Source organism: Stegostoma tigrinum, chromosome 4 (genome assembly GCF_030684315.1).
Source record: "Stegostoma tigrinum isolate sSteTig4 chromosome 4, sSteTig4.hap1, whole genome shotgun sequence".
Taxonomy (NCBI): Eukaryota; Metazoa; Chordata; class Chondrichthyes; order Orectolobiformes; family Stegostomatidae; genus Stegostoma; species Stegostoma tigrinum.
In genome coordinates, this window is record NC_081357.1 from 74,060,051 (window position 1) to 74,082,262 (window position 22,212).

Sequence of the window (22,212 nt, forward strand, 5' to 3'; positions counted from 1 at the left end):
TTAAAACATTCTACCCCTATTACGAGCAATGTTAAAGCTGAAACTGGCCTTTAGTAATTTAACGATATGCAAGGATGTAGATCTAGTTAAGCAATTTCCTCTTCTAATTCTAATTCTAATTCTAATTCTATCTGTGCATTCACCTTGAATTTCTAATTATGAAATAGCAGACATGTGCATTGCTGTGTTTAATTAATTAAGTAAAATTGCTATGTTCAGTTTAAGCAACCAAACGTGATTGAACATTTTAAGACACCAATCAATTTGGATTTTTCCAAAATTTTGCCCTGATTTTGTCCAATGAAAAAACAACAATATTACTGTTTAACAGAAGTTAGGCAGTCCGGTTTACTGCTCGTACCTTTTCACTGAAGCAGTTGGTCAGATTTTGAACATAGCTTCGCATTTCTTGATAAAATTTATAACGGTGACCAGAGTCAGAAGTGGCTTCCAAGTGTTCAATTGTATGTTGTGAAGATTCAGCCATCACCTGGATCTTTTCATGTTCTCGCTGATGTGAGCGGTAAACTTCTTGCAGCGACTCCAGTCTGAAGAAAAGATGCTGAATCATTAATAAGCATTACTGAAGAGCTAAAGACAGGGAAAAAAAACAAACACACACCAATCAGCAACTGATAGAAAAAAGGTCATTTTAAGCATGAATTTCACATTATTAGCTGTTTCTGTTCTAAATTCATAGGTTATCTTTACATGTCTATAGAAACGATGTATTTTGAAGAAAAAATAATTCCAAGGGCAAAGCAGAAGTTACTAAAAATAAAAAAAAGAATAATTTGCTTTTCCCACTGCAAGACATCCTATTCGAGTCTACATACATGTAGGGTTAAGATTTGGTTTAATCTCATAAAATTAAGGTTATGATATCTTTGTGGAAAGAATGGACTGAAGCTAGAAATACTGAAGGGGTTCCCAGGATTCTGTAGATTAAGGTGTAGAGATGGTCTGAGTAGACTGATATGCTCTACCTGTCAGCTGTGGGAGATAGAACATAGAACAGTACAGCACAGAACAGGCCCTTCAGCCCACGATGTGCCGACCATTGATCCTCATGTGTGCACCCTCAAATTTCTGTGACCATATGCATGTCCCGCAGTCTCTTAAATGTCCCCAATGACCTTGCTTCCACAACTGCTGCTGGCAACGTATTCCATGCTCTCACAACTCTCTGTGTAAAGAACCCGCCTCTGACATCCCCTCTATACTTTCCTCCAACCAGCTTAAAACTATGAGCCCTCGTGTTAGCCTTTTCTGCCCTGGGAAATAGTCTCTGGCTATCAACTCTATCTATGCCTCTCATTATCTTGTATACCTCAATTAGGTCCCCTCTCCTCCTCCTTTTCTCCAATGAAAAGAGTCTGAGCTCAGTCAACCTCTCTTCATAAGATAAGCCCTCCAGTCCAGGCAGCATCCTGGTAAACCTTCTCTGAACCCTCTCCAAAGCATCCACATCTTTCCTATAATAGGGCGACCAGAACTGGACGCAGTATTCCAAGTGCGGTCTAACCAAAGTTTTATAGAGCTGCAACAAGATCTCACGACTCTTAAACTCAATCCCCCTGTTAATGAAAGCCAAAACACCATATGATTTCTTAACAACCCTGTCCACTTGGGTGGCCATTTTAAGGGATCTATGTATCTGCACGCCAAGATCCCTCTGTTCCTCCACACTGCCAAGAATCCTATCCTTAATCCTGTAGTCAGCTTTCAAATTCGACCTTCCAAAATGCATCACCTCGCATTTATCCAGATTGAACTCCGTCTGCCACCTCTCAGCCCATCTCTGCATCCTGTCAATGTCCCGCTGCAGCCTACAACAGCCCTCTATACTGTCAACGACACCTCCAACCTTTGTGTCGTCTGCAAACTTGCTGACCCATCCTTCAATCCCCTCATCCAAGTCATTAATAAAAATTACAAACAGTAGAGGCCCAAGGACAGAGCCCTGTTTAACACCACTCACCACTGACTTCCAGGCAGAATATTTTCCTTCGACTAACACTCGCTGTCTTCTGTCAGCCAGCCAATTCTGTATCCAGACAGCCGAGTTCCCCTGTATCCCATTCCTCCTGATCTTCTGAATGAGCCTACCATGGGAACTTTATCAAATGCCTTATTGAAGTCCATATACACTACATCCACAGCTCGACCCTCATCAACTTTTCTAGTCACATCCCCTCAAAGAATTCAATAAGGTTTGTGAGGCATGACTTGCCCCTCACAAAGCCGTGTTGACTGCCTTTAATCAAGCCATGATCTTCCAGATGGTCATAAATCCTATCCGTCAGAATCCTTTCTAACACCTTGCAGACGACAGACGTGAGACTTACTGGTCTGTAATTGCCGGGGATTTCCCTATTTCCTTTCTTGAAGAGAGGAATTACATTTGCCTCTCTCCAGTCCTCAGGTACGACTCCAGTGGAGAGCGAGGATGCAAAGATCTTCGCAAGTGGCGAAGCAATTGCATTTCTCGTTTCCCAAAGCAGCCGAGGACAAATCTGGTCCGGGCCTGGCGACTTGTCAATCTTAATGTTTGACAAAATTTTCAGCACATCAGCTTCCTCTATCTCTATCCATTCCAGCATGCACACCTGCTCTTCAAAGTTTTCACTCACTACAAAGTTTGTTTCTTTCATAAAGACAGAAGCAAAAAACTCATTTAGGGCTTCCCCTACCTCCTCAGACTCCACACACAAGTTCCCTATGCTATCCCTGATCGGCCCAACTCTTTCTTTGACCATTCTCTTATTCCTCATGTACGTGTAAAATGCCTTTGTGTTCTCCCTAATCCGTCTGCCAAGTCTTTCTTGTGCCCCCTCCTGGCTCTCCTCAGACCATTTTTGAGCTCTTTCCTCGCCTGCCTGTAATCCTCTAGAGCTGAGCTTGACCCTAGCTTCCTCCACCTTATGTAAGCTACCTTCTTCCTTTTGACGAGAAGCTCTACCGCTCTCGTCATCCAAGGTTCCTTTATCTTACCCCTTCTTGCCTGTCTCAGAGAGACATATTTATTCATCACTCGCAACAACTGTTCCTTAAATAGTCTCCACTGGGAGAATTTTAATGTTCCTGATGACTATGCCGGCAGGAAGTGTGTTTGGTTGCTAATCCTGTTGGATTGCATGGGTTGGTTGGAGCAGCAGTCAGAGGCAATGAGAAATTAACAAGAGCCAGGGGTCTGATGGATGGCATCTACAAGAAGGTAGAAAAAGTAGATACAATTGGGTAGATGGGTTATCTTGAGAAAAGTTAGGAAAACTCTATTGATTAAGTTGAACAAACAATACAAGGCAAGAGTGGACCTCAAGACATCTTTGATATATTTCTAAATGTAACAATTCTGAATCCTATTTGCTTGCAGGAATTTGTCCAGTTCCTGGTTAAACCCAATCACAAATTATTATCTAAAATAAAACAAAGAAAGGGTGAACTCCGGAGATTTGAAACACATAAAAGCAGAAACTGATAGAGAAGATCAGCAGGTCTGGTAGCAACTGTGGAGAGAAACAGAGTTGACATTTCAAGTCCAGTGATCACCCCCTCAAAAGTGAAGAAGGGCCATTGGGACTTGAAACGTTAACTCTGTTTCTCTATCCACAGCAGCTGCCAGATTGCCATGTTTCTCCAACAATTTCTGTTTGCACATTTTTCAAAATTTATTGTTCCAACTTTGCTCCTTGACTTTGTCTATATATCCACTCACTTTGATTTAAAGATTGCAGGAATATGATTTTGTTCCTGAATTCTATGTGCAATAGAATGAAATCCAACCTCCTGTCTTTTAAGCACTTGGTACTGATTCACTCCTCAATTTTGTCCAAGACACTCGATTCCTGCTTTCTCAACACTTTTCCCATTAAACAGGTGATCACCCAACTTTCCCCCTCCTGGTCCCTGTGTTAGCCAGTATTGTTAACAGTCCTCTCTCTAGGTGGTGTCTGTTTTTCCTTTAAATCTGCCACCACCGTCATTATCTTTGTCATCGCCTGAAAGAAATACCCTTGACATTAGTGTCCTTGCCAACTGCCATCTCATCTCCAACACCCCTTCCTTTTTGAAATTCCTTGAAAGTATTGTTACCTCCCAAAAACATTTCCATTTCTACTGCAACTCCGGTGACTGAATCCTTTCAATCAGGTTTCCACCTCTGCTATACTATCAAAATGGCTCATCTCAAAAAGGTAAACTATCCACCTTCAGCCTTCTTGAATTGCTAAATCTTTCGGCAGGGGTGACTGCTTCGCCCAGCCTTCTTACTGTTGTCCAGCTGAATGGGATTGCTCGCACCTGGTTCCAATTTCATCACTCTAATTGTAATCAGGGAATGACTTGCATTGGTTTCTCTTCTTGATCCCACACCATTACTTCAGGTGGCAATGTCATTTGAAAGCACAGTGTTTGTTTTCACATTTATGGCGATGACATTCAGATCCACCTTATCACCATTTTTCTCGATTCCTTCAATGCTGGTAAGTTATCAGACTGGTTATCCAACACCTAGTAGTGGACAAGCCGAAATTTCCTCCAATTAAATTTGTGAAAAGATACGCCCCTGTTTTCGGTCTCCACTTCAAACTCCATTCCCTAGCTACCAAATCCTTCCCTCTCCCTCCTGTCACATCTCAAGTGCTGCTGACACATTTATTCCTCTATGTATGATTACCTCTATATTTGATTATTCGCATGCATTTCTCATTGGTCTGCTACTTTCTCCTCTCAGTTGCTAATGTTTATTCATCACTAATTTTTCAATGACTTACATCAGTCCTCATTCAAATACTGTCTTAGCATTAAAATTGTTTTAAAATCCTTTCATGGTTCTCATCATCCTGATCTCTAATTTCTCTACCATCTCCATAAGATATCCACAGTCATCTAGTTCTGCCCTCGTGAGCATCTGTGTGTGAAATCACTCCATTCAAAGTGGCCAGGGCTTCAATTCCTTTGCCCCAAGTTCTGGAATTCAATTTCAACACCATTTGACCATCTCACCTCCCCACCTCGCTTTCCTCTTTTTAGACATTTCTTAGGATTTGAGCGTAGACGTGTGATCTTCATGTGGCTTACTGGCACGTTTTCTTTCATAACGCTCTTGTACAAAAAGCACAGAAACAGATCCTTCCGTCCAACCTGACCATGCCAAACAGCTTTCCCAAACTAAACTGGTTCCAGTTCCCTGTGTTTAACCCATATGATCCACCTTTCATGACTGTGGCCCTGATTTTTGAGAGTTCAGAAGCCGGAGGGCAAGGGGCGAGCCAACATGGAGAGCTCAGGACCTGGTAGGTGGCGGCACAAGGAGGGCCCTGGAGTTGGCCGACCTTTTTCCTTCTCTCTCCTTTCCCAGATCTGTTCTGGAATCGTCACAATCTCGCCCAGATCCCCATCTCCCACGCCTCCTCCAGCATCCTCCTGATTTCTCTCTCTCTTTCACATCTCCCCCAGCCCCATCCCAATCTCATCCCCTCCCACCCAGTCTTGATCTCCCCAACCACATGCCCCCAAAAATCTGTGCACATGCATTTTATAGTAACATAGCGTATGCCTGCATCAGAGTCAGCCAATATTTATATGTCAACCAACAAAAGCAAATCAAATTATCTCGTCATTACCTCACTGTTGTTTTGGGATCTTGCTCTGTATAATTTAATATCACAATCTCTTCAACAGCGGTTACATTTAAAGTCCACTGGCTGTGAAACCTATTAAGTTACAGTGGTTTTGGAAGACACCATACAAATCAAAAGCAGAACCTAGAATTCAAGTCAGATTTATGATCTGTCTTGGCTGACTAGAGTATTATCACTGATCTCAGCACCTCTGGGATTGGATGCCTAAGATCAACAAGAGTGCTTGTTTCCAGATATTATCGACCTTTGTTCAAATTTCACAGGTTTGTATGTCAGCAGAACGAAAACACTACTGTAATGCTGCCTTCCGTAAGCAACCTACAAGACTCCCTATCTAGGTTTATACATAGAAAATGACCTTTCAATTGAGTTACTAAAAGTTTGGGCACAAATGTTAATGTGTGCAAGCAAGCTGTCATAGTGTGGAAGAGGTAGGAGGTGTAGACGAATGCTGAAGGAAAGGAGTTTGTGTCCAATCCTTTATGATCATTTATTGTAATTCAAAATTTACAAAAGGTTTTTACAGAGTGAAGGGTGCAAAAATATGAGTGATTGAACCAAAAAAGGTCAACTACAAATCAAAAAGCAGAACGAACATACCTAGTGATCAATCGCTTTTTGACAGTTTCCAAGTTGATTGGTGGCAATTTTCTCCAGACTTCCAACTCTGTTCTCTTAATGAGTGCACTTGGCTGACTGGCTGTCTCAATATCTGGTGTCTGAGAAAATAATTCAAGTTCATTCAAAAAGTAAGGTGTGAGAGATACATTATTAAAATGATATTTTAAACAAATGAATTACAATATAATGTGTGTAAATAAAAAAAAATTCATTTTATTCATTCACAAGTGTGGGCATTGCTGACAAGGCCAGCATTTATTGCCCATCCCTAATGCCCAGCATCAATTGCTGTGGGTCTGGAGATACATATAGGCCAAACCAGGTAGGATCAGCAGTTTTCTTCCTTAAAGGACATTAATGAACCACGTGGGAATTTTTCATGATAATTCACAATGGTTTCATGGTCATCATTTGATTCTTCTTTGCAGATTTTAATTGAATTCAAATTCCACCATCTGCCATGATGTGATTCAAACATTACTTGGGTATCTGAAATAATAGTTTAGCAACAATACCAGTGGACCATCACCCTCCTCCACTCTAACAGTTATACTTGGAAAGATGACTAGCAACTTAACAAAAAAGCTGACAAAGCCAAAAGAAAACGAACATCTCAAAACAACATACAGCTGTAATATGGCCCTGATGCAAAGCAGGTGGTCGTGGTCATGGCCATTCGAGTAATTCAGCAACTTTGTCACTGATGCACCAGAATTTTACCGGTATTTGAAATTCCACAATTCAGTAGTTTGAGAAAATGAAACATTAATAACTTTATACATTACATACAAAACCCAATATAAAAGGAAAGCAGTGGAGCGTGAAACCCTTGTGACTTCAGCTGCAGCTACACAGGAGGAACCATCAACTACAGGTGACAAAGTAAAGACCACTGCATAAGTAGCATTTCCTCATGTAGAATGCAGACATTTCTGGAAAGCAATAGTGTACTCATGACAACATTTCCTAGGAAAGTCTGAAGGTGTATCCCCTAGGAAATCTCAACTTGTGACACTCTTTAGATCCATTTTCTAATATATTGAAGTTTCATGTAATTCAGCTTTAAAAAGACGTGGAGAAAGGAGCCAGACATACTCAAAGTAAGCTTTGGCATGCTGAAGCGCAAGTGCTCAGCTCAGCAATACCAACTTGAACCTATCTTTTTCTGCTGTTACCTCACTGGAGTATCTGTGTCACTTGTGTATGTGTATCACTTCAGTCCATCCAAATTCAGTGACTGAAAGGTCATAGTGATTCATATAAAAGCCTGTGAATCCTGGTTTTCATGCCTGAGACAAGAACTCTACAATTCAGAAAATTTGGCTCTATTTCTATGTTATTCCATTTTAAAAATAACTTGTATTTATATAGTGCCCTCTGTGACAATCTCCAAGCACTTTACAACTAATGAAGTACTTTTGAAATATCAATGTTGTAATGTAGAAACATGGCGGCCAAATTGCACACAGTAAGCTCTGACAATTAGCAATTGATAAGGTCAGATAATCAGTTTCAATGCTATTGGTTGGTCAGGATAAAAAAGTCAGGATAATGGAGATAACTCCATTGCTCTTCTTCCAATTGATGACATGGGAATCTTTACAGTCATCTACTCAGGCAGGTAAAGTCTCAGTTTAACAGTTAATCTGAAAAATGGCACTTCTGACAGTTTGCCATTCCCTCAGTCTTGCACTGGAGTGTCTGTCTTCATTGTTGTACTTTAACTCGGACTTGAACGAGAATCTTCTGACAGAGGTGAGAGTGCTTCCAACTCAGCAACAGCTAACACACTCAAAGGATGTCTGAAATCATAAAGGTGTTGGATTCACCTGCATCAGGCATTCACGTGATCTACAAATTTTGACGCCTGATCTCAACTATGCTGCTGGACAACAAATACAGAAGATTAGCCTCAGAAGATTCAAATAATGACCTCTATAAAGATGGAATCCGTATTAGGATGGCAGGGTGGTATGGTAGCACAGTGGTTATCACTGCTGCCTCACAGCGCCAGGAACCCCGGTTCAATTTCAGCCTCAGGTGACTATCAGTGTGGAGTCTGCACGTTCTACCCATGTCTACCTGGATTTACTTCGGATGCTTCGATTTCCTCCAACAATCCAAAGATGTGCAGGCTAGGTGGTTTGGCCATGCTAAATTCTCTTGCAGTATCCAGGGATTATGCAGATTAGGTAGGTTAAATATGGTAAATGTGGGGTTCAGGGGATAGGGTATGATGCTCTTCAGAAGGTCAGTGCAGACTCAATGCACTGTAGAGATTCTAATGAATCTTGGTAAGCCCCACATATTCTGGCTCCCAAATTTAAAAAACTATAAAGGACCTGTACCTTTTTTAATCTGTCAAATTGTTTATTTCATTGTAATGACAAGATTTGAGTAGATTAGTGTGCCATATGCTAGAGTTACAAAGATGAATATCATTTCACCACGCTTATCTTAATTTGGGATTAACATACAGTCGCATAAGCTAAGGAAGATGCTTTAACTAATCCATTCCATTCTAATTAGCTGCAGAATACAATTGCAAACCTTACAGTAAACACTGTGACTCTTTTGATTTGTTGCTGTTCCCACAGTTTCTGATCATCATCCTCCTCTTCGTTTTTTAAACTCTCATCGTCACTTTCATTTACACCTGAAATTGTCAAGGTTATTGATTACTACAGTTAAGAAGAATACAACTAATTAAACCATGAGTAATAACATCATGGCTATATCTGCATATCAACTCCACTTTCCTGCTCCGTCCCTGTTTCCCCTAATTCAGAGTGCCCAATCACACACAAATAAGGCTGACAAAAAAAGACAAAACAGATGGCTTGGCATAAATATTATGGGTGGAAAATATAGACAGGAAAACAAATTCAACATTCAAGAACTTTGACAACATTCAGGATAAAACACTGTTTATTGGTATCCCCCATCATCTGATTGAATATGGATTGCCTTAATTACATTCTTTCGGCACTAGGCACAGCATGTTTTGCAGCAAAATTAGTTGAACAGCAGCCCCCCTCACTGTGACCTCCTCCATGCAGAAGAGTAATGATGTAGTGGGTACACATCATCTCCAAGACACAAGCTATCCTGAACTGGTCATATGCCCTGTTCCTTTCTTAACACTGGCTCAATGTCTTGGAATTCCCTGCCTAACACCACAGTGCAAGTACCACTGCCACAACAAACGTGATGATTCGAGAAGCACCAATGGCCCCTTCTCAATGACTCCAGAAGTGGACAACAAACATGATCTTCCATAATCAAGCACATTCTGAAAAACAATTCACAAATAATGTCAATTTGATCTGAGAAATATTGCTCACATTATCGAAAGTCACCATAAAATATTTCTAGATCAAATAAGCACTGAGGTCCTAACCAGCAGCTAGATATTTAAACCCAACATCCAACAATTTTACTGACCTTCTCAGGAATTGACCAGATTTGACGAGATATAATTTGCTGCCAAACAAACCAAAGAATTGCAGTTGCCAGACATTAGTTAAAAAAAACAGAAATTACCAAAGAAACTCAGCAAGTCTGGCAGCATCTGTGGAGATAATTCTAAAGAAGGGTCACTAGGCCTAAAACATTGATACTGTTTTCTCTCCACAGATGCTGCCAGACCTGCTGAGGTCTTCAAGAAATTCATGACTTGCTCCCACTTTGCTCCCCCAATATGGTCTGTCAGATGCAGCAACTAGCTGTGAACAATATCCCCAGCACAGTACGCCATCCTGAGCATGAAGAATTATCAATCCATAAATGCCATATCCAGAGGGTTAAATCTGACATTACAAAACACACTGACGAAGTTAGACTACAGAATGAGGAGTCTATTGTCATGCAGAAAGATGAACGAACGACCTCAATTATGTTTCACCACATCTATGACGACACCAACTGATTCTCCAGTTCCTTTAGCTGTCGGATCTGTTTTAATGATGCCACCTTCCACCACAATACTTTTGAGGTCTTCTTTCCTCCTTAAACAAAGGTTCTGTTCCCTCCCTTAGCCAGCAAGGTTCTCGACCATATTTAATACATTTCCCATACTTCTGCTCTTACCCACTCTCTCCTTGGTTGGTTCGCCAAGCTGGTTTCTTGTTTCGCAGACGTTTCATTACCATGCTTGGTAACATCCTCAGTGCAGCCTCTGGAAGGGCTTCGGTGTGTTTTCCTACCTAGTTTATAAACTCTGGAGTCTGTGAGCTGGATTGTCTCACTTCCAATTTTCCCTCGTAGTGGAATGTATATGGGGTCGAGTTCAATGTGTTTATTAATAGCGTGCTTCGTGGAGTGCCAGGTTTCTAGGAATTTTCGTGCCTGTCTCTGCCTAGCTTGTCCCAGGATTCTGGTGTTGTCCCAGTCAAAATGGTGGTTCTCCTTAGGATTGAGATGAGTGAGCATAGGTCGTGTCTTTTTGTAGCCAGTTGGTGTTCATGTACTCTTGTTGTTAGTTTCCTTCCTGTTTGTCCGATGTAGTGTTTCTCAGTCTCTACAGGGGATCTTGTAGATGTCACTGGTCCTGTTCATGGCGAGGAGTGAGTCTTTAGTTCTAGTGAGCAGTAGTCGTAGGGTTGACATAGGCTTGTGTGCCACTCTGATGACTAACCGTCATAGGAGTCTTGTGGTGAGTTCCGATGTGTTCCTGATGTAGGGTAGTGGGATGAGTGTGTCAAAGCTTGTAGTATCTTCCTCATGTTGTTCGTGTAGACATCTTCTGACCCAGTATTTTGGATATCCATTCTCCTTGAAAACCTGGAAGAGGGATTCTGCTTCCTCTTGGAGTAGTTCTGTATTGCTCGCACGCAGCTTTGTTTGAACTTGAACAGTAACAATCCCAGCGCACACAAACGAAGTTGCATGCGAACACTATTTAAAAGGGCAACAACACACACTGCGGCAACACAGAAGTACTCCAAGAGGAAGCAGAATAATGGATATCCAATAAACTGCATCAGGAGATGCAGACACAAACCAGGTCAGGAAGATACTACACGCCCCAACACACTCATCACACTACACGACATCAGGAACACATTGGAACTAACCACAAGACTTCTACGACCGCTGGCCATCAGTGGCACACAAGCCCGTGTCAATCCTACAACAACTGCTCACCCAAACAAAAGACCCACTCCCCGCCACAAATAGGACCAATGTCATCTACAAGATCCCCTGTAGAGACTGTGAGAAACACTACATCGGACAAACAGGAAGGAAACTAACAACAAGGGTACACGAACACCAACTGGCTACAAAAAGACATGACCAATACTCACTCATCTCAATCCACATGGACAAGGAGAACCACCACTTCAAGTGGGACAACACCAAGCTCCTGGGACAAGCTGGGCAGAGACAGGCCAGGGAATTCCTAGAAGCCTGGCACTCCACGAAGCATGCTATTAATAAACATATTGAACTTGACCCCATATACATTCCACTACGAAGGAAAACCGGAGTGAGACAATCCAGCTCAACAGACTCCAGAGATTAAAAACCAGGCGGGAAAAACACACCGACACTTCATCGGAGGCTACACTGAGGATGTAACCCAGCAGGGCAACGAAACGTGTGTGAAACAAAAAAGCAGCTCGGCCAGCCAACCATAACCCGAGTGACAATTCTACTCCAAAACCTTAGATACTCTCCTTGTCAGACCATGAAATTGATCCCCTTGTGCTCCCTTTCTGCTGTACCAATATCCACCTTCTAACTCTTCCTAGTTCTGATAAAAAGTCACAGTCTTGAAACATCCTTTCTCTACAGATGCTGCCACAACCTACTGAGTATTTTCAGCATTTTCTGTTCTTCTTGAAGCTTACCAATACATGCAGTACAATTTTTTTTCAACCATTAGACCATGGTCTGTGTTAAGTTTGATTGATAAAACAATTAATAAAGCAGGAAAATTAAGAGAAATCAGGGATTATGTGGTTATACAACTCACTGCTGTTGATGGACTCTTTATGTGTACAATTTAGTTGCAACATTTCCCTTTACTATGTCAGCAGGTAAACTTCAAAAGGTCATGAATCACTTTGGGACACTGTATGATTGTGAAATACATTATAGAAATGCAAGTTCTTCCATTGCTCACCAACCCTTACCACTTGAAGACATGACATCATTTGTAACCCAAGTCTTACCAATTTCTTCTGTCATTCTCTCTCTCTGTGTTTTCAGTTGCTTGGTGAATTCTATTCTCCTTTCATGATTATCAAGCTCATCGTCACTGGGGTCTTCTTCATTCGATTTTGATGGCAAAATACTATCTCTTCCGAACGAATGAAGAGGAACGAAGTCAGCTTGGGCTCTGGCCATCTGACGCTGTTTACGAGCAGCATGGATGTACCTAGTACTTGGAATCACACCTGCAACGAACAGAAAACAGAATGAAGATGAAGCAAAACGAAAGCTGCCGTCTCCCTGTTCAAACTAAAATACTTTAAAGTGAAAAACGTACAAACAGGACATAATTCCTTTGGATCATACTTTGGACACAAATCTACACTGTTAAAACCATAATGGCACCCTTAACTACACTCCTTCCGCTAAAACATGTTTTATTCATTAATGGAATGCAATAACTTCGACCATATTCCACTAGTTGTATCTTTCAGAAATTATCATTTATTTTGTCAATTATTGTCATTTGGCCTAAGCTATAGCAAAAAGTACTCACCAATCCCAACAGAGAACATTAAATTAATTTATTTTCTCCCATATTTTACAGTGAGAAGGGATGCGCCATTCAACAAGATTATAGAATAAAAGCTTGCATTATATAGTACCTTTAACATAGTAAGGCATCCCAGGATCTTCACTGGCTCATATCAAAATATTACTGACTCTGAGCCAAAGTAAGAACCATTTGAAGAAGTAATCAAATGCTGAGTCGAAGAGGTAATTTTAAGCAGGATAGAAAGGGTGGAGAGACAGTAAGGTATTTATAGAGAGATAAATCCAGAGGTAAGGGCTTAGATGACAATACCATAGTCTTCAATTATGGAATAAAGCTAAGAAGGGAACCATAAGAGTCCAGAACACAAAGAATACAGAGATCTCAAAGTTTAGCGGAAGTTGAGGCAATTACAATGGCAGCAAGGAGCAAGGCCATGGACTGAATGTGGTAGTACTTGATCTCATCTGTTGAATGTGGGCTCAATTAGCTTCAATCATAACATGCTGCTTCTACTGTTTAGCCTGTAATTATGTGTTGCAACTTCACCAGGTTGGCAGTTCATTTTTATATTTGCCTAATGCTGGCAACGGGATGTCCTCCTTCATTGAAGAAGGATCAATCCCTTAACTCGGTAGTAGAGTAAGAGAAATAACAGGCTATAAATTTACAGCCTGTTGCTGCTGATGGCCCACACACCTCATGAAGATCACCGTAGTAAATATTTTCTGACTTTGTTCAGTGCTTCCACCTTTTTTAGCAGAGGCAAAACTGTACTCTATGCAAAGTGCTGCCTGATAGATACTAGGGATGATGTGAAGTAGAGAAGCTTGGATTTTTCTCCTTAGAAAGGAAATGATTTCAAGGAGATTTGCTAGACAGGTTAAAAATTATGATGGAGTTTCTTAGAGTTGATGCAGGGAAACTGTTTCCACTGGCAGGGAAGTCAGTAATCAGAGATCTCAAATTTTAAATAATCGACAACAAATATCAAGTAAGCAAATTAACCCTTTTTTAAGCATAGTAAGTCACGTTTTGAATTTGATACCTAAAAAGCTTTTGGAATTTGATTCAACAGCAATATTTTAAAGGAAATTTAGTGTATACTTGAAAAGGGCAACTTGTCAATCTAGAAGAGAAACTTGAGACTAGGATGGGTTTTTGTAAGTGGCACAGACACAAGGGGCTAAGTAGCCTGCTTCAGTGCTTTAGGCTTGTATTCTATGAAGCAGGGCAACTACTTCCTTATGTTGCTTATAAATGCTGTGGAAATGAACACTGCTGCAAACAAGTGCATGTGAGCAATGAACAGACCAGCCGTAGAGAAATAAACGACAAAAGGTCCAGCTGTATAAACACTACTCATGTGCATCCAAGAGCAGCAATTACTGTCCTATTCCCATCTTTTACTGTAACAAACCAAAATAGCCAATAAACATTCAACTTTATTAGCAGTCTTTAAAATTCCAAACCTGGTTCCATTCTGCGCTGATATATCATGGCTGTCTCAGTTTCATTAACTGTTGAATTAGTTTCTTCATTTCCTGTATGAATTTCCAATGTCTCCTCATCTGAACTGCTTCCTTTTCGAAAATCTCTTGGTGTGGAATCATGAAAAATATTCTCATCTAGGCAAAGAGAACATGACATTTATCAGTAACCATAAATCAGCATGTGACTCACAAGGATAGCCAAAGCCTGTCGATTTTTTTTCAAACAGCATTGTATTTTTCAACACGTCACACCTCACTTTCACACTATACTTTCTCCTCTATCTGCAAACTTAACTGAACAGAATAAATCTTCAAACAATCAGTTTTCCTTATATTGTACACTGAGGAAAGTTCCATTCCAATCTGAAGGACAGGACAGAAGTAGGAGCACTATTTGTACTCTGACTTTGTAGTGACCAGAGCAACAATTTTAGAATACAGGCTACTTGACGAAACAGAACTTTATTACAAAAAAGACAGACTTGTTGCCAAAGTTTTAATTTTGCCCTCACTGGGACAAATGAATGAACAACAAATTTTGAACAAAACAATGTATACTACAGCAGAAAAAGCTATTCATTGGTTGGCAAGTTAACTCTCTTGGCCAAGGCATTGACAGAGGGAAAAAGGAATGGGAAACTAAAGGTTCCCCAAGAGAAGGGGAAAAATAGATAAGAGTTTGTGCTCTTGCTGGAATTAACATGTACAGATAAACATCAGACGACTAAGGATCAGAGACAGCTGCAGGACTGAACTTGCAAGCAGCTGTTAATGTGAAGATTCACATTTGGGTAATTAGCAGGTAAAGAACAACCAGTATCCACAGAATTGTATCTAAACAACAGTTAGCAAAAGAGAGAGGTGAGGAAACAAAAATGTGAGAAAAGAAACGTATGTGTATATGTCGCAACAGCATTGTTATGAACTATTAGCAAGCTCTGATTACTCTCATTAAAAACACGGTCATGAGGTTTATTTTGAGTGTGGTGTACTGAGGAGTGCAAAAGTGTCATAAAATATAGAACATTTCACTGAACTATAGAAGTTCAAACACCTGACATAATCTGATAAGAAACACCAACATGAAAATATTATTTATTAAACATTTTCACTGGTGTTCAAATGCATATAACAATTACAAATTCTTTTAGCAATCCTGATAAAGTTTACCTTTAGATATATCCTCAGCTTGTTCAATATTATTCTGCTTTTCCTTTTTCCAATGTGACGAAAATAAAATGGTGTTTCCAGTTTTCTTTACCTTAAATTCTTCTCCATCCTCTACATTCAGAAAAATAATACATATTATAAGTTTATATAGACAGTTTATAAATTAGAAGGGAGTGAGATAGCCAGACAAAGCAATTCGCAGATTCTCCTCATCATAAACCCTGATATCGATAGGGAAAAAGATACAAAACTAAAATAATCAGGATCAGTAAAAACAGATGCCTGACAGTGAAGCAGAAGACTGAATTCAATTACAACAATAAAATTCAGTAAGTGCCTTTCATTCCCTCTTATCAACTACTTTGGATTCTTACTCTTAGACCATTTAATACTTCTGGCTGTTCAAAATTGTTTTGTGTTCAAGTTGCTGATGTTGTATTATATTGCAAATGGGTAAGACCATATTCAATTTCTGGTCAATGTTGGACACTGACACACCAGGGAGATTTACAGAACAACCACTTAAAACTCTGCAACTAAGTTATTCTTTTGATTCATTGGCTTTCATTAGGCAAACACATTCTCACATGACACTAGAAACAAAATAATGCCACATGTAAATTCCATTTATATGGAAGAGAAGAATTACTTAGGACTATTTTAAAATTATTTATGGTCACTACTGTAACCCAAAAGCAAAGCCTCTCATATCTCCAAATTCAAATTAAGCTAGACAGTGGCCCAAACTCGAACTGAATCTGATTAAGTAATTGCTGGGGTGATGACAGCGATTTGGAGACATATTTAGGAGTAGGCAGGAACGTGGACTTGATGATAAAACTGACTATGACCTTATCAAATGGCTGAGCAGGCTCGAAGGGCCAAGGGGCCTACTCCTGTTCCTAATTCACATGTTTATAGAAGTTCAAACTGAATCATTCAATCCAAAGTTTGATTAAATACTTTTGACCAAGTGACTCGAAGACAGGTTTCAATCCAAATGGTCACAACAAATGTAAACTTTCCTTCCTCATCTTGACTTGTCCACACTCTATCACTGCTAACCAACTCATTCCACTACATTTCTCCCTGTTGTCTAGCTGGACTGGGATTTAGCTCACTTGCTTCCATTCTTATCTGAGTAATCAGAGCCAAAGTGTCACTTGCAATGGATTTTCTTCCTAACCCTGCACTGTTACCCGCAATGATCTATCCTTGGCCCTCTCTCTCATCTAAGTGCTTCTCCAAACAACATCAGTAAACACAGCAATAGTTTTTAAGTACATACAGATGACACACAGTTCTAACTTGGCACAAACTCTCTTTGACTCCCACAGTCTCCAGGGAAGTTATCTGGCCTCTAAGGCTTGACTAAAAATTTCTTCCAGATAATTCTTCAACATTTGATTTCAATCCCAGCTTCTTTAAACTCTCTGTTCCATAGCTACTGACACCATCTCTCACCTTGACCACAGGCTGAAATTTAACTAGGCCATTTGCAACCTCAGTATCACACCTGACCACAAAATAAGATTCCAATATCACAAATCGCACCAGCACTAAAGACTGTCTATCTTCACCTCCACAACATCACCTGACTTCACTCAGTCTCTCAAATCCCCTTAATGAAATCCTCATTCAGGCCATTGTTACCTCAAGACTCAATTATTCCAATCTACGCCTCTCGGATCTCACACAGGACATCCTCTATAAATGTGAAAGTCTTGCTTTATGAATTCTCATCTTGCTTTTCAAATTCTTGCATAGCTTGCTCTCCCTAACTCGCCAGTCCCATAAAACAGATATTTGTGCTGCTCTAATTCTGGCCTTTTGTACACCTCCAATTTTGATTGTTCCATCACTGGTAGCAATGCATTCAGTTGCCCAGTTCCCAACTTCTGGAATACCCACCATGCTGCAAAAAACCTTGAGGTATTTACTGAGCTATTGCTATTGCTAGAGGAGCATTATTTCTGAATTTAGCACTATTAGATCTTCAGTATCTTATCCAGAGCTATGCTGTCACAGTTCAGAAGAAATAATGGCAGACTTTAAACATTAACTTTGTTTCTCTTTCCACAGATGCTGCCAAACCTGCTGAGTTTCTCCAACATTCTCCCTGTTTGATTCAGATTTCCAACATTTGCTGTAGTTTGCTTTTATTTGAATGTTTAATTCACTGCCGCTTCTCTTCTTAGACAGAAGTCACACAGCACCGGGTTATCGTCTAATGGGTTTATTTGAAACCACAAGCTTTCAGAGCATTCCACCTGAGAAGGGAACAGCACTCTGAAAGCTTGTAATTTCAAATAACCCTGTTAAGACTATAACCTGGTGTTGCATGACTTCTAACCTTGTCCACCCCAGACCGACACAGCACCTCCACATCATGGCTTCTCTTCCAGGAATGTCTATCTTGAAGTTCTGCTTTTGTCTCCATTGGGATTTCAGTTCTAATCTTTTGGCTTATTCACATTCTTTGCTTTCTATCTCTCTTCTGGTTTGGGATAAAGTGTTAACCAAAATGCACTTTCACAGCCACACTATCTTCCTCAGTGTCTGCCTCTGGTTCCACGTTACCCCTCACAAATTCCAATCGTTCTTCCCACTCTTCATTTTAACCCAACCAGGATTACAGGCATTTCCGAGACAGACAACGCTCCTCAGGTATATTTCTGAAAAAGGGTGCCAACCCGAAACATCAAATTTCCTGCTACTCTGATGCAGCCTGGCCTGCTGTGTTCCTCTAGCTCCACACTTTGTTATCTCCTCAAATATATGCCCCTCGCTGCATTCTGCAGTCCTGAAGGCTCGGCATGGTGGCTCAGAGGTTAGCATTGCTACCTTACAGTGCCAGGGATCCAGGTTCAATTCTAGTTTTAGGTGACCAGCTCTGTGGAATCTGCACATTTGCCCCATGCCTGCATGGGTTTCCTCTTGCTGTTCTGGTTTCCTGCCACAGTCTGAAAATATGCAGATTAGGTGAATTGGCCATACTAAAATGCCTTGTACTATCCAGGATGTGCAAGATAGGTGAATCCTCTGTCTCTGGGGAGAGGGTACTGGGTGGGATGGTCTTCAGAGGGTCAGTGCAGACTTGATGGGTCAAATGGAGTCATTGGGATTCTGTAATCCACACACAATGCGGTGTGCTGTCACATGCAAACTTGACCTCTGTCTCCATTAGCACTGACTCACCATCTCCCAGCTGTCCCAGGCTCCAGTCCGTTTCATGCTTCTCCTCATGTGAAACTTTAACAGGAAACTACCTGCCTTTCAATTGCCAAGGAAGAATGCCGAAGAATTCATACCAGATGAAACATTAACTCTCTTTCTCTCTCCACAGACGCTGCTGAACTGGAGTTTCTCAAGCATTCTCCATACTTGTCTTGACATTATCACTTGCTGTATTCTTTATAGAATACTCCTGATGGTGTATGCCCAGGCACAGAAATTTCCTGTTCAGATCTCTGTATATTGCCCATTCTGTATCAGAAGGTTTTGATCAGTAGAAAAAATGAGCCAATTTGAGTTCTGGAGAATTCAGGTAGATAGGGCACTGGTATTTGGATTGCAATTCCACAAAGCTGTCAACAGATTATCACCTTGAAGTATTAAGAAAGTTAATTGTTTCTATTTCGGATGCTGCCTGACCCAGGTTTTTCAAATATTGTGTGTTTTTAATCAACCTCTCCAATAGAATGAGAGATCTAATTGAGGTATATACGACACTTAAGGTAACTGATGAAGAAGATCAAAAGTAGTTTACTCGTGTGAGACAATGTACAACAATGAGTTTTAAGGAGTAGCAGAATTAAAAGAGATAAGAAGAATTACTTCTCACAACGAGTCATGAATCTGTGGAATTCATTATCTAAGACTGCAGTGAACTGTCAAGCTTCACTGATTTCCATTTGAATGTGTCTGGTTTTATACAATTTCTACAATTTATAAATACTCATTATCTAAGCATATTCCTTCAACAAACGAATCCCTAAAAATTTACAGGAGTTTCAAAAGTATGTATTAAAATGGGTAAAACCTGATCCTGAAACGCTGAGTGGGTAATCTATCTTGGCCTCCTTCTGAGGTGCCCAGCATTACAGATACCAAACTTCAGCCAATTCAACTCACTTCATACGACAGCAAGAAATGGTTGAAGGCCTTGGATACAGTCAAGGTTTTGGGCCTTGAGAATATGACAGCAATAGAATTCTGAACATTTGGCTGCTGAACTTGCCGCATACCTAGTCAAGTTGTTCCAGCACAGGTACAACTTTGACATCTACCCAATGTAGAAAATTGCCCAGATATTTCCTATCTACAAAAGTAAATCAGAAAAATCCGGAAACGTCAGCTTTTGTGCTCCTGAGATGCTGCTTGGCCTGCTGTGTTCATCCAGCCTCACATTTTATTATCTCAGAAAAATCCAAGTTGGCCAATTACTGCACTGAAAGTTTATTCTCAAATTCATTAGAATAATACCATATGGGAAACTGGTAAAAAACGTAAAAACTCATGGGATTCAAGTTAACTTGGCAAGTTGGATCTAGAATTACTGAAGTGACAGGAGACACAGTATGGTAGTGCAACACTGTTTGTGAGATTGGGACCCAGTAGCATACGACAGGGATGTGCTGTGTCCCTCATTGTATGTGATATTCATAAGTGACAAAAATGAGAATGTGGGGTGGATAAGAAGTTACGGATGACATAAAGATTGTGTGGTTGACTGAGGAGAAAGGCGTTAGGTTGCAGGAGAATATAAACAGATTGATCAGAAGGGCAGATAAGTGGCATATGGAATTTAATCCTGATAAATAGGAGGGATTACACTTTGGAAGAAGGAACAAGACAAGTATCCTCAATGAAAGGCAAGACACTAAGAAGCTCAGAGGAACAGATCTTAGCGTGCCTGCCCAAAGATACCTGACGGCGGACTAATATGCAGCATTACCTTCTCTGTCGTAGCCGAAGCTCAGCAGACTGAGGTCACAGTTACGGGTTTGACTGGTGTGCTTTGGAGCGCCCCATTCGACTACAGCTTCCTCGTTGCCACTGTCTGCTGAAGCTGAGCTGGGGCTGGCGGACTGGGCCCTGGCTAAGCCACAGGTTGGTGGAGCGAGTATGACTGCAGCCCTGGTCCTAGCTCCGGGCTGAAGCTGCTCCTGATCATCCTCCTCGCTGGACTCACTCCTCCTGCGGCGGAAATTCCGCTTCGGATTCTTTCCGAACATTCTAAAGACAATTACAGACAGAACACGGCACCCCGCAACGTTCGCGGAACGGACCGGAAAGGAGAGGGAATCTTCCACTTATTGATTGTAAGGGGGGGGTGTGAAGTATGACAAGGAATAAACATTTATCGCAAAGATTCCAGTTTAAGTTTCAATACCAACACAATACGTAAGTGAAGGCTAGAAATGCACGAGCAGTACTATCCTTTTTCCCATCAAAAGATAAACGACGTCCTGTTTTTAAAATCTCACCAAACATCAACCCCTATTAGATTCTGGGTTTGCTTGATATTTGTATCGAAAAGACTGGACGGAGTTCTTTTAAGAACTGTGGAGGGTGATTCAGAGATAACATAGCGAGGAGCTGGAGTAGAAAAGTGGGCCTTTTTCAGGAGGCCAAGCAGCATCTCAGGAGCACAAAAGCTGACGTTTCGGGCTTAGACCCTTCATCAGAAGGGTCGGACCCGAAACGTCAACTTTCCTGTTCCTCTGATGCCGCCTGGCCCGCTGTGCTCCTCCAGCTCCACATTGTGTTATATCTATGGAGCTGCAGTCGGCCAGGCAGCATCAGAGGAGCAGGAAAGCTGACTTGAGATCAGAGATAATAAAATGTGAGGCTGGATGAACACAGCAGGCCAAGCAGCATCTCAGGAGCACAAAAGCTGACGTTTCGGGCCTAGACCCTTCATCAGAGAGGGGGATGGGGGGAGGGAACTGGAATAAATAGGGAGAGAGGGGGAGGCGGACCGAAGATGGAGAGTAAAGAAGATAGGTGGAGAGGGTGTAGGTGGGGAGGTAGGGAGGGGATAGGTCAGTCCAGGGAAGACGGACAGGTCAAGGAGGTGGGATGAGGTTAGTAGGTAGCTGGGGGTGCGGCTTGGGGTGGGAGGAAGGGATGGGTGAGAGGAAGAACCGGTTCGGGAGGCAGAGACAGGTTGGACTGGTTTTGGGATGCAGTGGGTGGGGGGGAAGAGCTGGGCTGGTTGTGTGGTGCAGTGGGGGGAGGGGATGAACTGGGCTGGTTGAGGGATGCAGTGGGGGAAGGGGAGATTTTGAAACTGGTGAAGTCCACATTGATACCATATGGCTGCAGGGTTCCCAGGCGGAATATGAGTTGCTGTTCCTGCAACCTTCGGGTGGCATCATTGTGGCAGTGCAGGAGGCCCATGATGGACATGTCATCAAGAGAATGGGAGGGGGAGTGGAAATGGTTTGCGACTGGGAGGTGCAGTTGTTTGTTGCGAACTGAGCGGAGGTGTTCTGCAAAGCGGTCCCCAAGCCTCCGCTTGGTTTCCCCAATGTAGAGAAAGCCGCACCGGGTACAGTGGATGCAGTAT

General features: G+C 41.4%; 1 protein-coding gene across 1 annotated transcript in view; it reads right to left on the reverse strand.

Annotated features, from left to right (window-relative positions):
- gcfc2 (GC-rich sequence DNA-binding factor 2) overlaps positions 1–21,086 on the reverse strand; it is a 51,430-nt gene extending 30,344 nt beyond the window's left edge. Inside the window, exons 1-7 of the mRNA XM_048530472.2 lie at positions 20,596–21,086; positions 15,639–15,749; positions 14,448–14,603; positions 12,443–12,667; positions 8,822–8,922; positions 6,246–6,364; positions 362–548 (exon numbers count right to left, since the gene is read on the reverse strand). Of these exons, the coding sequence (XP_048386429.1) occupies positions 362–548; positions 6,246–6,364; positions 8,822–8,922; positions 12,443–12,667; positions 14,448–14,603; positions 15,639–15,749; positions 20,596–20,875 (1,179 nt within the window). The 5' untranslated portion in view covers positions 20,876–21,086. The remainder of the gene's footprint in view (positions 1–361; positions 549–6,245; positions 6,365–8,821; positions 8,923–12,442; positions 12,668–14,447; positions 14,604–15,638; positions 15,750–20,595) is intronic.
- Between the last annotated feature and the right edge of the window lie 1,126 nt (positions 21,087–22,212).